The following is a 17435-nucleotide window of genomic DNA, read 5'->3' on the forward strand; positions in this document are numbered from 1 at the left end:
AGAGAGAGAGGCTCTGCGCCTGCTTTCATTCACTGTTTTAATTCGATTTTGATTCCAAGACACTGCCAAGATGACGTTAGCAAGTGCGTAGCCGGAGGCTTCCGACTTGTCATGAGAAGACTTGTCTAAACTGAGGTCTAAACTCGCCGACCGGTCAAATTTTCATTAGCCGACTTTTTCTTACCGCTAGGGCAAAGGCACTGATAAAAATGAATATGTCTCTGAAAATCAAAAACCCCATTTGGAATCCTTATTAAGATTTTTCGTGAATTTTCTCCTTCTTTCCTCTGATTCGCTCGTCATCGATTCTTCGCCATCTCGATGGTATCCGACGTTCTTGGCCGGGTGATCCAGCTGAACTTTCTTTCGCAAATTTGATCTTTGATTCCCCGCTTCGCTTTCCGTGAATTTCATCTTTATAATTATTACGATGGAAGCATGTAGCTTTTGTATATAGTGAGGTATTCACTTTGGTGATGTATGTTAGTCGCCATTTTAAGGTTCCTCAATTTTTCTTAGCAGGTGTTTAAATTATTGCTTTATAGTCGTTTGCAGTAACTTTGACTATGAACAAACTTGATATATTTGTCGAAATAATAATTTCTGTTTCCCTTTTCTAGGATCAACTTTTTCCATAAAACACTAATGTCGACATTTTCACAATATGAACATGGCACAAAACAAAATGCAATTTTCAGAAAAAAAAAAATTCGGACATGACATGATATATAGCATGCGGATTCACAGGAATTTATACATTTTTGTCGTAATTCTAGCAATTTTTTTTTTTGGGTCAGAATAATTCTAGCATTTGAATGACGAACAAAATCCTCACCTCAATTAATGTAACATTTCGACCAAAAAAAAAAATGAATGTCGCATTACTTTGTCATCTCTGATTGTGTCTTCATTAAAATAATTTGTTATGTCGGTGATAGTGATTTATGGCAGGTACTTATAAGATATTAACTACAATTAACTTACTTAAAATGTTCCTTTGCAGTTCAAGATTACTGAAATCATTCAAATTTTTTCACTTTAGGGCATCAATTCAAACGTCACTTTGGGGCATGTGTTCTTCTTCCTTTCTCTCTTTGGCTTTTTTGGCCATAAGGTGTGATGATACGGTCCGTCCAATGGAGTGATCGCCAAAGCTTTTAGAGGGCCTGAACAAGAGTCGGTTCTCGTCAAACTTTTAGGATGGTTAAGAGGGCGGGAAAGAAGCGAGTTGCGCATCGAAAATATTTTTTAAATTATTTATTTTTCGCGAAATAAGCGAATCTTCAATAATGCCATGTGTTGCAATGGTAGGCCGACATCGAGAAATGGACAGACGTCGAGGCAATCAAGAATCTGGACGGAGGGAGACAAACCTCAGAATCTGGCGGCCAGCCCCACCTTATTCAATATAGGTCGAAGATGTCTTTTCGGCCTCAACTCGTTTATATAGAAAGTCAACAATTTTGACCTGTACCTTTTAGTGAACCGGTATTTGACATTTCAGTTCGCATGCACTCATGATAAAAATATAATGGAATTTAGGTGTGTCTGATCGTTTTTTAGGCTTGTTATACGCCAGTCAATTCGGACATAAACTTTCCAATTTAAAGAAAATTGCATAAAAATTGTTTCTCGTCAACGCTAGCCATCCAACCGTATCACATAAGACGACTAATATCCACATCAGCAATTTCTAATCAAAATTGATCCGAAAAGACTACAATGACAAATCATAAAAAAAGTTTAAGATTAAATCGACATCCGGACAATAGGTTCATGATTTTTTTGATATTTTTTTTCACCAAATAGATACACATATTAGAAACTAATTATGTGTTGTCGATAGGTGACATTAAGGAAATTAGTGTCCGTTTTTATAAATCTTTGATTGACGGATAAAATAAGCGTTGAGGTGAGGCGGCTAATTGCATCATGGAGGAAGCATCACGGACTCCCAACCCAATTCATTTGTTATTTTCTTGACCAGCCGAGCCGGTCATTTTCCTCCATCGTTGCTCCACTGATAGAGACGGATACTTTGGAGGGTAGTGATGAGATCCACCCACAAAATGGCACAATTATGCCGGAATGTAAATATTCACAAGAGAGCATGAGATGTGGGCAAACGACGCGTTCGTTTGACGGATGGTTGTGTTTCGTATGATCTTCGCTTTCTATATGAAAGTTATCAATTGCGACTCTTAATCGAACGATCTGCGCTCTACTTTCGTGGCATTACCCATTTGGTTACTTCAACATTCAACTCGCATCGACACAAAGTCATCATTCTACAATGGGGCTTTCAGCATCCGATGAAGCGTTTTCAAATGCCTTCCGAGTCGAGTCTGAAAATGGAAGGAGCGTTTTCTATCCTCCCAACTTGCCCGACATAGCCCAAGAGATTGGACCTTGACGAAAATGACTGGAATTGTTCATTAAGAATGGAGTAAAATTACACGAGAATTTTCTGGGGCAGGAGGACGAAAGAAAAGCTCCTTCCATTTACACAAATAATAATTTTATACACATGGAAAGAGGGAACTTCTTTTGTACGTCAGTTTTACATTTCAACGTGTGTTCGTGTATGTATTTACAAGCAGACTTCCTAATTATTTTGCACAACAAACTGTATCCAACACAAGCGATCAATTTTCCTGCGGCAGTCTGAACCCACTTCTGCGTTTTTATGCTCTGGACGGGCCCTGAAAGCAAAAGATATCAAGCAAACTATACTAAAGCAACAGGCTATGCGGTTTACAGTTGAGGGCCAACGCTATACCACAGATAATGGCAAGTCCCTGCAGCTCATCATGGCTATCAATCATATGGCTAGTTCGTGCAAATGCGGATTTGGCACTACCAGAAATTGCTCCATCCAGAAGGCATCTGCATCTGCTGTGGTTCTGTATTGCATGTGCACGATTTTTCAAGGTTTCACCACTTTTTTAGCTTTCTTGGAGAAGCTTCTGCCTAAGATGCTGTCCGAAAATGTCAAGGGAAGCTCTTCTTCAGCAGTCTCTCTACCTTGGCACCAACCTGCGTCACCAACCCCATTTTTTGCGCCAGATGCTTCAGGGTCCCGAGAGAAATATCGTTCCTCGGGTATTTCTCGATACAAGTGTTTCAATATAAATAGGGCAGTGTCGTGATCCCTCCAATAATTTCTGCATTATCCATATGAAAAGATAAATGCTGCCTTAGGTAAGTCATTTCGTAAATGGGTAAATCTTTTCATGCTTGCAAACATAGAAAGGCAGAATGCCAATATTGCAAAGCAGCATTTGCATGAAACAATTTTTAGCAGTTTCCACATTACCTATGAAGAGAATCAAGCAAAACTCAAGAATATGAAGAATGCACAAAAACATCGAAGTGCTTAGAAGACCCAAAGTACTGGGAACTCAGACATTATGTCTTAATACTTACGTATGCGAACCCAGGGCCGATAAATAAGGATGTTGAAATGTTTTATCCTGCAACCCAAGTAAAATAACTAGCATTAGGATAATACGAGCAATAAAACATGAGTTGACAGAGAATACTTAACAACAATGCAGCCACAACAATCTATACTCAAGACCGAAAATGCTATGACAAAACACTCATACGAGGAAGGCTCTAATCTAAAACACCAGAAAAGACTGCATATTTTGAAACATCGAAAATGTAAAGATACAACCAAATTCTTTCAGGACCAACGCGTTCAGGGAGATTACAATTGGAATGTGAACTAAAACAAATAATTGACTCAACATGCAGAAGACATCTTAAGCTTGTCTATTTACACTGCAATGAATACCTATTCTACAAGATCAAAGGACAACCACAAAAAAGAAGATTTCTTGGCTGCATCATTTCACAACTTACTTGAAATTTAGGATAAACCACATTCTGACCACAACTCTCGTCCTCACATCTCATTATATTCACATCCATTTTCAGGAGTGCTTACCACTAAGAGTGACATAGAGAAAAATTTCACCACATACAAAAAGTAAAGAATCTTGACACAAAACAAAATGTCGACAGGTTTCGAGCAGCAAAGAGCAACAGTTTAAAGTAAGACAAGATCTCGTTTTGAAGGCAATTTGAGGTCAACATGTATTTGTAGAATATCATTCATCCTACGCAAAAGAAAACAAACACACACTTAATAAGTAGACAACACACTTGAAGCACGTGATCTATCCTTCCTTCTTCACTTCCAGTTAGTTGCTCCATCATAAGCGAACCATATGATCTCTCTTGTTTCTCCTGGCCATCTTCTGCTGCTTCTGCAGTGTGCTTAAAAACTCAGATTCATGAGAAGGACCACAATGAAGCAGATATATAGGAGACAGTTTCCCATCAATTAATCATGTGTGTGCATTCATGGGTATACCATTTCTTTGGTGTACATTACCTTCAAGGCAGTCCCTGTTTTTTGATTGGCATACTGTGAGAACCTTGACCTGCTAGACCATTACAGCACAAAATTTTAGGGTTCAGTTCTTCATGAAAGAAGACTAAATAAATAAAGAACAAATCCATAGTTGCTGACTCAAGTTAAAAAGTCTAGCTAACAATTTAAGCCATTTAAAATGAGAGAGAGAGAGAGAGAGAGATTTATTATTATCGTCGTCGTCGTTGTCGTCATTGTGATTATTATTATTATTTGTTTTTTTTGGGGGGAGAATACCATAAGCAGATAATTCCATGTACCATAACAATTCAGTTCTTGTCGAGCAGCCCCTCTTGCAAGGCATAACCAAAAGGGTATTGTAGTCACCAGAAATCCTATTAATGAAGTAAAAGGGGCACGAATGGTGATTTATAATGCATCTCTCACATATTTTACTGCACAGAGAACCTACGATCTCTCTCTTTCGATATACTTTTCGCTTGCTGCACTTGATAGAGAGTACCAAAGACTACATCGTGTTTCTTTTTTCTCTCCCTTTTACATTGCTGGAAAGTATAAATTCATCTTTCAGAATGGATCAAAAAGATCTACCCAACCAATAAAAGTTTGCATCCACAATGCGTGTGTGTGCGCGTGTGTCTTTGAGAGAGAGAGAGAGAGAGGTCTGACAGAACCCACCCTCACAAAGTTTAGGTTATCCATTATTGCCTGAGAACGAGCAGCTAAATCTTCAGTAAATTCCTACAATAGGAAAGGATATAATCAGGAACTGCTTGAACAGGTCGATATAAACATGATAAAATAAAAATGGGAATTTCCTGGTAAAAGTCAATATCAACATGATCAATAGTTTATCTAACCTGGAATCCAATGTGCAACCTCTTTCCACCTCTGTGGTAAGGAATAATCACAGGACGTTTGTCGGTGTATTCCTTACAGACTAATGGTTCCACTCTGCACGGGAAATGTCAATGCTTGCTAAATGAGGAACTCTAATGCTAGAAATCATTCTAGACCAAACTTTCAAGAATGAAAGGACCCAGTTGAAATGAATATGAAGGAATGAAGTCTGTTGACAACAAAAAGGGAGGCAATCAAACAAGCCTCCATTTTCTAATCCTAGGTATGAACAATGCCAGACTGCATCATTTCATCATAAACATATCCATTTAGAATTCAACACACCCATATATATATATATATATATATATATGAAAGGACCCAGTTTGAAATCACTGAATGGCATGTGTTGACGACAGGGGAAAAATCAATCCAACAAGCTTCCATATTCTAATTCTTGTATGAGAATGCAAGACTGCTATCTCATTGTATTGTACAGTGAAAGGCTGCATTATGTCATTACATGATTGGAAGCTTGTAGGATCTACATACATATATATACACACAGCACGTCTTGCACACAGAACCAAAAGGTAGGCACTTGAACAAACCTGTATGCTACTGGATCAAAAGGGTGAAATATGTTGAACATTTGACGACATGCAGGCATCTCTTCAGTTATGTTTTCTTCACACCAATAGTCTTTCCCTTTTCCTAAAAACAACAAAAAGCGGGAGGCAAATAATCTCATTACATACGAGACACAAGGAGGACAACCAAATAGCTACAGCAGGAAGAGCTCAATGATTAAAGAGCATGAGAGTGCTTTGATATACTCCGGCTGTGATGACTGCCAAATTGCATTGCTACTATCAATGCTATTCGATCCTGGTTTCTAACAGATTTAGACACTTCCTCATATATGCCAACAGAACATTTTAGACTGAAATGATACAGAGAACATGAGCATCCGAAAAACAAGTTCGATTTCTGTTATAAATCACGAGCAACTTATCTTTTATTTTTGTTTTATTTTTTACATTCAGGATGGTAACATCTGGTGCCTTACCTTTAAGTAATTGGTAATCCATCTACTTCATATTTTACAAGCTTGAAACCTTGCGGAAAAAAGGAATTATATACATGAGAGTCAACGCCATTACCAATTCCTAGCCGAATATTGCGAAGAGCGAGAAAGAGACCAAGGGGTGATCCGACTGCAAAGAATGTATCAACCTAATAAAAGAAACAGAATATTGGTCATGGACACGATGAAAATAAATAGCTATATGCAGAATACCTTTGCTCTTTGGACATACTTTGAAAGGAACGAAATAAAGTGAACCATGCCAAATACCTTCCGTTCGAAGTCCAACAATGAAAGAGTAGCACGAAAACTACTAATGCTCTAGAGATTATGAAAAAGTCAAGTCTAAACTATGAAGTGGTATAAGTGCACTAATTAGAACTTTCGCGGGCATTGAGGACTCATTAATATTAAATTCTTCCAATTTCCTACAGAAACTTCCCACATTAAAGTCAAAATAACCAGCTCAATTGCAATTGACAGGAGTATCTTTTCTCATATTCCCTACCTTGAACTCAAGCTTTGTATACTTGATATAAGGGGTATAACTCCTATAAGCTTTATCATTTTGCCGAGGAGAATCATCTGCAGAAATAGATTTGCATTGTATTATGCTTCTAATTTCCTGAAGGAGTGATGCAATAGATGTTAAAGACAAATTAGAAATTCCTCTTAATGAAAAGAGGTGCATGAAATGACCAGTTCTCAACCAATTACTACCTTGTGGCAATACTTCATCTTCTTTCTTTCCCAAAGATTGCAATTTCAATTCAACAATTTTTGCTTTCAGAGAATCAATCTGAACGACAGTCAGACAAAGAGTTTCAAGACAATGAGATAGGTAGTTTGTGGCAAAATATACATTGTTCAGTTTAGACACCCACCTCCTCTTTTAGTAACTCTATTACTCTTTCCTTGTCATAAGCATCTTCATATGCCCTGTGATTCAACCTTTCTTCACTACCTTCTTTTGATCCGTAATTTCTAATTGCTGCTTCATCTAAGCCATCTCTATCTTGGGAAAGCATGTTATTGGATTCATCAAGCACTTGATGAACATCATCCACATTCTTTGGTTGCTCGGATGCAGAAACCCACGGAGAAAGCTCATCAGAATCTGGTTTTGCAGGAGAAGCAGAACAGGAACCCTGAGTACGTTCTTCGTCATGCACTGAAGGAGAAAGTTCTGTGCTCTCCTCATCCTCAATAGTGGTTAACAGCTTCTCGGTGGCTTTATCCATTGATGAAACAGTTCTATGTTCCACGTCTGTCGAGGATTTGCTTTTCAGATCTGGTTGGTTACCAGATGAAGATTTTTCACTCTCATTTTGTTGCTTATACACCGCGTTCATTGGAAATGGAGATGATAGGTTTTCTTGATGGCAAAGTATGTCGTATGAGAGGACACTACCCAAAGAATGCCCGTATATAGAAACCTAATCAGGAACTCTTTCAGAATTAGAACATCTGACTGAACTAGCCACAAGTAACAGAAAGCTTATCACAAGGCAGAAATCTAATACCTTTCCACTGTAACCAGGATTCCTTTTCAAAAACTTCTGATACAATCGATTCAACTGATTGGAGACCTGGAAAGAAGTGACTACTCATCACCTTGCACAGAATAGCACAATTCACATCTTTTAGAAATTGCAAATTGGAAAACACTGACAGATGTTGTTCATATCCTCAAATGAAGTGACAAAACCATAAAAAAAATAGTAGTGCATTACGTTGTGTGCCCTTGTAGGAGATCAAAGGCTTCTCCAGGAATTGAAATGTTTAAGGCAGGCCAAGGGTACAAATGCTGTTAACTTCAAAGACATGGTTGTTCAAGGTGGGTCTTTACATATTAGCATCACAAAACGTCTCACATCCAATGTGGAGTTATAGTGTTACAAACTCCCCCATTTAAAGCACTGATATCCTCTAGAGTATTAGCCCATGTCACCTAGAGATACCCCATATCTAATATGTGATTCACTCGTTCCTGCCTCTCCACTGTCCTAGAAATCTACTAGGAGCCACACCTGTTCGAGCCCCCTTTACAATGCAATCACTCACACCCTTGTCAAGTCAGATTAAGGACCTAGTCTGTCCTCCAATCACAAGCCTACTAGAAGGCGTCTTGCTTTGATACCATCTGTAAGGATAAGACCTGGCTCACAGGAGTCAAGCCAGTGACCACTTAGGGTTGGGTCTTACGAAAGAATTAAATCACAGAGTGTCTCCAATCCGATTTAGCACTAGTGGTGCTCATTCATCAGAATGTAGATGTACTACACACCAAGTACTTTAATTATAGGGTTCTGTCGAATGTGATCTTAAGAGAATTTAGCTTAAAAAGCCATATCACGGCATTATCCAGACCAAACTACTTCCATTAACAGTAAGCATGTGAAATTTGTATGCATAAGCAGTGTTTATGTGACTTAATTTTCTCTAAAAGAGAGAGAGAGATACCGAATCTATGATATCCTGACAATAAATAGGGCTCATATAGTATAACACATCATGAACAGTAGCACTCAGCGTGACACGTAAACCACGAACACCATCCAGGGTAATATTGTCAACTGCAGCTTCACCACTGAGCTTCAAACCCTTTCTCCACTGAAACCAAACAGAGCAATTACATAAAAAATGCATCAATTACAATGTGGATTGAGATTGATTGCTCGCTGAAATTAGAAAAGAAAATATGTGCAACTCAACGGAACACAAGATATTAGATGGATATCTGCTACAGTTTTGTTTGTGGTGTCTCACAATATCTGAGAACTCTCAGACTTTCCATTTGATAAAGTGGTACTGTTTCTAAGCATCACTTGCTTAACAAATAATAGTTCAAAGGGTTGATTTGCAAAAGGATTTCATTAATGATAACTAATCTAGAAACCCCAAAAGGAGATGTATATAAAAGAATAAAAGAGCTTATTGTGTACCTGGCATGGGATGAAAAGAACCCTCTGGGTATCCCGTTGGTGAGAAGTCAAGTGTTCTTCAGTAAGACTTGCTGTGACATGCCGAAAGTTGGTGACATCATCGACCAAATTTGACTTTTCCAGCCTTTGCCCGATACCATGAACCATAAAAACTAAGTGCCCAACAGGAACCTATAATCAAGGACGTATTTTTATATTTTCTTCAACCTAACAAACTAATTGTATAGAGTATAGATTAAATAGCATTCTAAACAAATCTTTTTTTCTGATGTGAGGTCAATAAACACGAAGACCTGCATACTGAACTCACATATTGTTTTCATGTTATGTAAATGCAATTAAACCTCTAATATATAGAATATACTTAAGATTATCTCAAATGCAACAGTATACCGAATATGAAAATCATTTTTTTTTTCATAGCAGGGCCCTTCCCTTAAATCAAAAAAATTAGCCCACACCTCTATAGAATACAGGTGTGGGCTAAGTAAATCAATTGATAGGTTTGGTGATCCTATTGAAAAACCCAGTGTAAGTGAAGATCCAGTTTATTTTCAACTCCCCGAGGCATTTCGTCGGTTGGTCATTAGATCCTTTCAATTGGCCAAAAATCAATTTTGGATATTATTAATAGAAATTCAAAGATTAAGTAGTACATCAACATCAACATCAACATCACCTTAATCCCAAACTAGTTGGGGTCGGCGGTCGATGAACCCAAAAAATAAATAAAATAAAAGCAAGACCGATTGAGGGAAAATAAATAATTATATAAAAATAAAAATATATAAATATATATGGGGAAAAAGGACTAAAAAGGACAGTCTGCAACATAGGAATTCCGCCCCTCCACAATGCTAATAGCTTTCCTCCACTTCGTCCTAAGATAAACCGTACGCCAATCTTTATGAGATGAACCCTTGTGATTTCAAAGATTAAGTAGTAGTAGTCACAAATATATTAGCAATTGGGTTTTGTAAATGTATCATATATTTAGGCACTAGATGAATGGCTCGAACCTTTAGTATTCTCTAATTTATTACCTGTGTTTACTATTTAGGAAGAATACCGTCAATGATGCATAATTACTTCGTATCGGCGTAGTGGCCGGTCTACCTTATGGATGGATAGATAAATGTTTGCTAAACAATATTCCCATAGCAATTGGAGTTATGTATTTTCAGTTTATCCGCCAACCAGGATCAAAGATCCCATTGAAGTGGCTAATCCCACTCATATTGTATGCACATCCCCCCATGCCTCATTAGCCCATATTGCTCCCAAAAGGAAGTTACAATCCTCACCGCATAATAGTGCGCCCACATATGATGTTAGCCCTAGGTATGGGTTCTTATCGAGTTGCCTTATTTCATTTCACGCAATTCACATGATTCAACAAGCAATCGATATTAATCGAAAGATCTTTCTTCTTTTTCAAAAAATTCCCCTTCCCGACGTGTTGGAAGTCATCAGTTATCTTCTAGGAATTTGAAACCACTCCCGCAAATCTAAAAGCCAAAATTGTTAAACTAAAGGCATCTTTAAGCGTGAATTGCTTATAAATGAGGATATAACTACAGACTTGAAGATATTGAAACATTGGACTTACTGGCAGGATATAATGCACAATATTCAGATCACTACCAACTTTTCTTAAAACTTAAACTGTTAAATAAAAATGTGGTGCAAAACTAAGTGCATGATAGATACTTCTTTCTGGACATCCTTTTATTCCCTCCCCAATCTTCAGTGTCTATTGGTTATATGACTTTGAATGCAAATATTTATGGTTTGAAAATGAGTTATCATCAAATTTTTTTTATCAAAGAGTTATCATCAAATTTACTGACCATAAACTGTAATAAATTATGAAATATCGGTCAGATCTGTGCACCGAAAGTACCAGTAACGTCAAAAAGTGAAATAGCAGCTACCCCATACATACACAAATTGTTAAGAAATTTAGTTGTGCCTCATCCATAAAAAGGTTTTCGAAAACAATAGCCGATGACAAAATGATTTTTGAGGATAAAAATGTAGTGAGTTTATCTTTATCTCAACGGCAAAGACGGAAACATTTTTTTGGGGGGTGGGGTGGTTGGGGGTGTTGAGGATAACAATGTACTGAGTTTATCTTTATCTCAACGGCAAAGACGGAAACATTTTTTTTTTGGGGGGTGGGGTGGTTGGGGGTGTTGACGCATTCATGAGGGTCAACTACATGGTCTTCCGATGCTGCAAAATTCTCAAATCCTCCCTATTTGTTTCTAGTAAAATCTGAAGATAGTGCTGAAAAAAAAAATAGTTTTGGTAGTGGCTCATGCTTTCCCAATTATGTACATATTAAAAACGGTGTCATATTAACTATCAAGACATGATTACTATTTTCCATGTCCCCAAATAAGATTATTAGAGTTCTAATCCTGACAAAAGTTGCATAGTATGTAGGTCTGGAAAATAGTATCACACAGAAAAAATTCCCAATCCTAGTAGCTTCCAAATTAAAAATAAAAATAAAAAATCATCCAAGTTGTAGACCATTAGCTTAGTTGAAAAAAAACTGTGCCAATATTTCATTGCCTAACTTGCTAAAGTCATGTTTAATATATGTTATAGCCTGCATAGTTCTAGACTTTTGTTCTCAGCCTCTAATCTCAATATCCCCTTGTTAATATCCTGTTTGCCACACATTGTTTGCGTACTCCCTCTGCAATTTCTATAAAAACCTAACAATCAAGGAGAACTAAGATTAGTTATTTGCAGTTGAGTTCTTTCCAACAAGTTATCGCCAATGTCTGGCCAAAAAAATAGACAAGGTATTACCAGTTACAGATACGCAGTGCTCTGGGACTGCATATATCTGATCCTGCTTAGTCACTAGAGTTCTTTTTCCACCAAATTATTTTATTGAAAAAAAATTCACTGCCGAATCCAATAGCCAACATTCTGAATGCATATTCTCAATGCAAAGCAATAGATGGATGCTGCACTACCTGTGAACAGTAATCATCCATTTGCTCCTCCTTCCGCTGACGCAATTCATTCTGCAGCAAATGAAACTTTCTCAGTTAAAGCATCAAAGATTGTATATATTCAGCATATATAATAAAGATGGGAAGCCCAAAGAATAATCGTACTTTAGCAATAGCCAAAGATTCCCAATATTCCAAAGCTCAATACCACATTTAGAGCAAGTTGCCCAAGTGAAACAAACCCCCAGTTCAAAACCAAAATCTCAAACTATCATAAAATTTCTCTGTCCCATTTTAACCATTCATTTTAAGAGATAAGGTTATGAACAGAAGGGGAAAAGAAGAGGCTTCTGGCTGCTTCTGACTCCTCTCCATATGCAAGAGCAAAAGCACATCTTCTAATGGTCGAGAACATACTGAATCAGACAATTCCCAGCAAAGCACAGGTGATGACAAGGTTGCAGCTACTTATATTCATATAGTTGAAGAAAAGTAATTTCTACCGGTGACTTTTCCAAGGAATGGTCGGTTAATTTTACAAAGGAAAAAATCAATAGGACGATCATAGTTCACATAAAGACACCATTCGGATTAGCTGGTACAACATAACCAGATAATTGGCCTGAAATTCATACAAGTCTTCTCAACCAGAAGCGATCATGACGGAACTTCTCCTCTCATCAATCCGTGTCCAGCACGAAAGAATTTTGAAGTTTCAAAGTATATAGCCGATGGGCTGAGAAGACCAGTAGAATATCATCTTTTTTTTTTTTTTTTGTCAGGACAGTACTTGACAATAATCCAGCAGTTCAAATCTTAATCCCAGTCCTAAGGTATTATTAACAACAGCATGCAAAAAAATTCACCTGTGTCGGTTTAGGTGACTGACATGCAGAAAAGCCACGCCTCAGTTTTATCCCATTCCCAGAGAAACCAATAGCACCAGAAAAACCAGAGGAATCAACATTTAACCAAGCCTCCCAAGTGTCATCTTCTCCAGTGAAAAGTGCATGCAATCCCTACATAAACAGTGGCAGAATGACTGAAAAGGTAAATACATCCAACATGGATCTTCAAATTCAGTGTGTTTTCATATTAGGTTCGATCTAAAGAGAAGTGTTCATACTGGGGTAGAGCCTTGCACATCAACTCGAGCCGCAAATAATCCAGATGGTTGAAATGTTCTCCTGTGCCACACCTAGAGAAACCAATCACAAATTTGACTGACATTACAATAAACATATAACTAAAGAAAAACTGTCCTTCTTTCACCTAAAAGAATGTACAGAACTTTTCCCATCTTATGGCTGCTAACCGAAAGATAGACAGTTCTTGTAAAAGTTACTTATAATCTTGAATATCAGACAAATTTAGTAACAAGACAACATTTTATCTTTTATCTATCCAAAAGTGAAACCAAAAGAAACAGTTCTTGTCTACCTGGCAACGGTATGCAAACTCTAACTGCTCTGCGACATCTTCACGGAGAGGAAGCCAATCAAGCCCTCCCTTTCGAGCAAACCAATGCCCTCGTAAGACACGTCGGTTTTCACCATTCCAATAAACAGGAAAACAATGTCTTCTCACCAAGTCTACCTATCACAATGTTTCACAGAGATTCCACGTCATGTTGACAAACATGCAAAAGAAATTCAATTTTGTTATCGTGGAGGAATAAGCTGGCATGATAAGAGATATCTTCACAGAGATGGAAAATGTGAAAGTGATACAATTCAACGAAGAAGATTTCTTGCATAAGTAGTGGATGTGTAGGTCTCATGCAACATGCTCTCGAGGAAATCCTTCATTTTCAAATCTTTTTCCAACCATCATGGGCAATACAAGCAATACAATAAATCTCTTTAAACTTTACCACAAAGGAAGTAGTTTTTGCTCCTTGTATCAATGATACAGAGAGTAGAGCCACAAACTTAGTTTCAGATGCTAATTGCTTTGTCATATAAAAGTTCAGAAGACCTTTCTCACAATAACAAGGTAGAGACAGTACAAAGTGATAAAAGCCCAAAAAGACTTGAAAGCAAAACATACCTCATATAGTCCTCCTTTGACTGGAACACCAACCCTCTCTTCCTCAACTTCATATAGCTGAGCCGACAGATCAGTCGATGTTCTCGACTGTGGATCCTCGGTACTTGAGATTAGCCTTGCTCTTGGACCATCACTGCACTCTGCATACTCTTTCCACCAGCAGGATAGCAATTCCTCCTCTCTCTGCATTTCAGAATCAAGTAAAAACAGAACCTTCAGTAGCCAAACTGAGAAAGGATTCCTCGAATGAAGCACATGAGCCAAACTCACGGCAATCAAATGAAGACAAGAAGTCAGCCAAGCTATTTACTTATCAGCAGAAGAAACCACCATCACAAAGACAGATTGAAGAAGTCTGAAATGGAAAAAGAAGGCACCCATATGGTTGTTTCTCAATAACACCTTTATACTTGACAGACATTTTTAAGAAATACTTCTTCTAAATACCAATTTGACAGAAATACTCGATGTAATTCAAAGACGGCAAAGTAGGAAAATACATTGCCAACTAGATTAGCTAGGAAAGAATAGAAAAATCCTGAGGAATTATACCGAGGGCACAAGAAATTACCTGCAAAAAGGAGGCTTCTATTGCCAGAGAATCTCTCATACCAAATCGAAAATATTCACTCTTTCCCACTATCTCCGTGCAAGGAACAGAGGCAGCTAACTCTGCAATAGAAAACAAAAGACAGCACACAAAGTTGAGTATTAGCTAAAGGTCCAACACGACTCGAGAATGAAAAAAAGTTATTGGAGGAAAAGCTTATGACAAATATGGAAACATTTAAGCTATCAATTTATCGCACTTCCAGGATTAACTGTCAAACTCAGAAGGATAGAGACACTGATTGATGCCATCTGAAGCATCAACAACATGCGATCAGACTAGACTAAACACTAAGAGGGATGAGGCCCAAAAGTGTGAAATACATCCACTCTGCCACAAAAGGGATGAGACCAAATTTGAGTTGTGTTGTTTGTGCAAGTTTATTTTTCCAACGGTTCTCATGTACCCGAATATTCTAAGAAACCAAAGTTTTGCAATCAAAGTAAATCTAGAATGTCCCCGATACACCGATATGGCAACTTTAATTTTTAAAGAAAAGAGAATCAAGAACAATTTTTAAAAAATTGATATCTAATAAAGAATAAAAACAAAAGGGTATATAAAAATAAATAACCTAACCTACTCTTACAAATTGAAGCAATGCACTAATAAATATAAGTATGTGATGCACTCAAGTGATTGCGTTAGATCGCATGACCAAAAGAGCATCACCTGTTTATTTCTTTGCATCTATTATGCTTATTCTGTCAGTCAGAGCACGTGTATTTGGCATATTCGACTACTTATTATACATGTTTTGTTATCAACAATGATTCTTCTTTCTATTGTTATGAGAGAGCATTACCCAATACTTCTCCGCATTTAGTATTCTTATTCCAGCATTGAGTGCACGTGTTCAGCTTATTCCGCAATTTGACACAAACATACTGTAAATTCACTGATAAGACTTATTCTAATTTCAAAAATAACAAAACAAGAGGAATTGCATAAAAAACAAGTAAACACCATATGAAGTAAAAATTACTTGTTGAAATTTTGTTAGTTTTATTAATGTTGTACTCTCTGGTCCCACCATGTGCATAGAAAATCAGGTAAGCATGTTATAATAAACGCTAACTTCAAATGGATCATTCTTATGCCCAAAAAGCTCCCCACGATTTCCGAAGCTTCAATGACACACAAGAGTGCCCATTCCTCTCCACCATGCAACTTATAATCAGTTTGTTCAAGCTTCGGCTTACTTGAATAGATTGCTAGACTAACATCAAGTAACTCTACGTGCCTCTCACAAAGTATCTCATGGAAGAAACAAAGGAACCAAACTAGTGCACAAAAGCAGAGAATGAGAAGGGACAGAAAGAACCCACCATTCACGGCCAAAGGGACCTTGCAGAAATACCACCGGACATCGCTGCCATCTGAGGGACTCCGAGTTTGAGCCAAGTACTTCCGTCGGCCCTCGCAATGCTCGATCACATCCTCCAACCTCGCGATGTTCGAAGGCGTGTTCTTCAACAAATCGGGCGTAGCCTCCTCAATCCCAGACCCATCCCTCTCTCCTCCCAGCCCCGCCCCAGAATCGGCCATTGCGAGCCGGCCACCAAGACACGCGATTTCACTCCGCTCGCCGAAACTGTAACCTGCGACCCGCGTGTAATATCAGCTCCCAGCCCAAAATCCTCAATTCGATCAACCAAGTCCCCGAACACAATTAACAATTCCACGCCCCGACAAAACAGCTTCGAAATCCAAATTTCAGCTCCAATCTCAATCTGCTCGCAGGTGCAAACTCGAACCGCGAGCCAAAACGCCAAATTTGAAGAGAGAAGAAGCGCGGGTCCGAACGACACGAAATCGCAAACTCACACATTCCGCGAATGAGAAGAAGCGAAAGTTGACCCCAACCAAGTGATCGCTTATGCTCCTTCGTGCATTATAATAAGGACCCAGAGGTTCCGTCACAGCGACGCACTGCACTTTTTTCACGGAAGCGAGATTCTTCGACGAATGCAAAAGCTTGGAGAGAGAGAGAGAGAAGGGAAGAAGAAGGAGGAGGAGGAGGAGTAGGAGGAGGACAGGTTGGAGTTGAATGTTTGGTGGAAGCAGCGAAACCAGAACAACCCAGCAGCCCAGAAATGGCGGTTGCAATTTTCGTATGCTCTCTTTTCCTTTTATTATTATTTTTATTTTTATTTTTTCTTCTCTCTTTTTATCCTTTTTTTTTTTTTTTACTCTCTTGAGATTTTTTCTTTTTTTTGGGAGAAATAGCAGAAATGTGGTTTTGATTGATGACGTGGCCCAGAAAATAACCTAAAGTTACCAAGAGCTCATATGAATTTTACCCGAGTATTAATGTACGAAAGACTTTTGGAAGTTGTTGTCATCATTTATGGTCAAAACTTTTTTGGGAAAAAAAAAAGGAGAGAGAGATTTACCTTGAGAGCCCATTTGAAGAGCACGAATTCTTTTTTATAAGGAGAAACAATTCAATACTTGTGGATTACATCATTCTTCGTATCATTAAATTTAATTAGAAAGCTAAACGATACGACTGTTAGGAAATATTAAG

General features: G+C 38.0%; 1 protein-coding gene across 2 annotated transcripts; it reads right to left on the reverse strand.

Moving 5' to 3' along the window:
* Nucleotides 1-2826: 2826 nt before the first annotated feature.
* On the reverse strand, nucleotides 2827-17020 carry LOC115746421 (phospholipase SGR2). 2 transcript variants are annotated; one of them, XM_030682210.2, is made up of 22 exons: nucleotides 16735-17020; nucleotides 16234-16506; nucleotides 14867-14967; nucleotides 14296-14478; nucleotides 13687-13842; nucleotides 13373-13444; nucleotides 13113-13265; nucleotides 12268-12318; nucleotides 9275-9445; nucleotides 8793-8942; nucleotides 7853-7918; nucleotides 7214-7765; nucleotides 7050-7128; nucleotides 6838-6914; nucleotides 6406-6478; nucleotides 5854-5956; nucleotides 5263-5356; nucleotides 5081-5143; nucleotides 4403-4451; nucleotides 4171-4274; nucleotides 3427-3473; nucleotides 2827-3164 (listed from the first exon to the last, which is right to left on the reverse strand). In XM_030682210.2, exons 2-22 carry the CDS (start codon nucleotides 16451-16453, stop codon nucleotides 2927-2929), a joined length of 2802 nt encoding a protein of 933 aa, XP_030538070.1. In that variant the 5' UTR covers nucleotides 16454-16506; nucleotides 16735-17020; the 3' UTR covers nucleotides 2827-2926. The 2 variants fall into 2 exon arrangements, with proteins under 2 accessions (XP_030538070.1, XP_030538230.1); XM_030682370.2 differs by lacking the exon at nucleotides 2827-3164 and adding an exon at nucleotides 3249-3316 and having other exon boundaries at nucleotides 16234-16999.
* Nucleotides 17021-17435: the final 415 nt, after the last annotated feature.

This window comes from Rhodamnia argentea, chromosome 2 (genome assembly GCF_020921035.1).
Source record: "Rhodamnia argentea isolate NSW1041297 chromosome 2, ASM2092103v1, whole genome shotgun sequence".
Taxonomy (NCBI): Eukaryota; Viridiplantae; Streptophyta; class Magnoliopsida; order Myrtales; family Myrtaceae; genus Rhodamnia; species Rhodamnia argentea.

Excerpts from the sequence above, each read along its gene's own strand:
- LOC115746421 (XM_030682210.2), bottom strand. The coding sequence starts at position 16,453 with ATGGCCGATTCTGGGGCGGGGCTGGGAGGAGAGAGGGATGGGTCTGGG. Across the intron at positions 4,452-5,080 it reads ATAACCTAAACTTTGTGAGG|GTCAAGGTTCTCACAGTATG; the intron begins GTGGGTTCTGTC and ends ATGGTCTAGCAG. Across the intron at positions 3,474-4,170 it reads GGATAGATCACGTGCTTCAA|GATAAAACATTTCAACATCC; the intron begins GTGTGTTGTCTA and ends CTTGGGTTGCAG.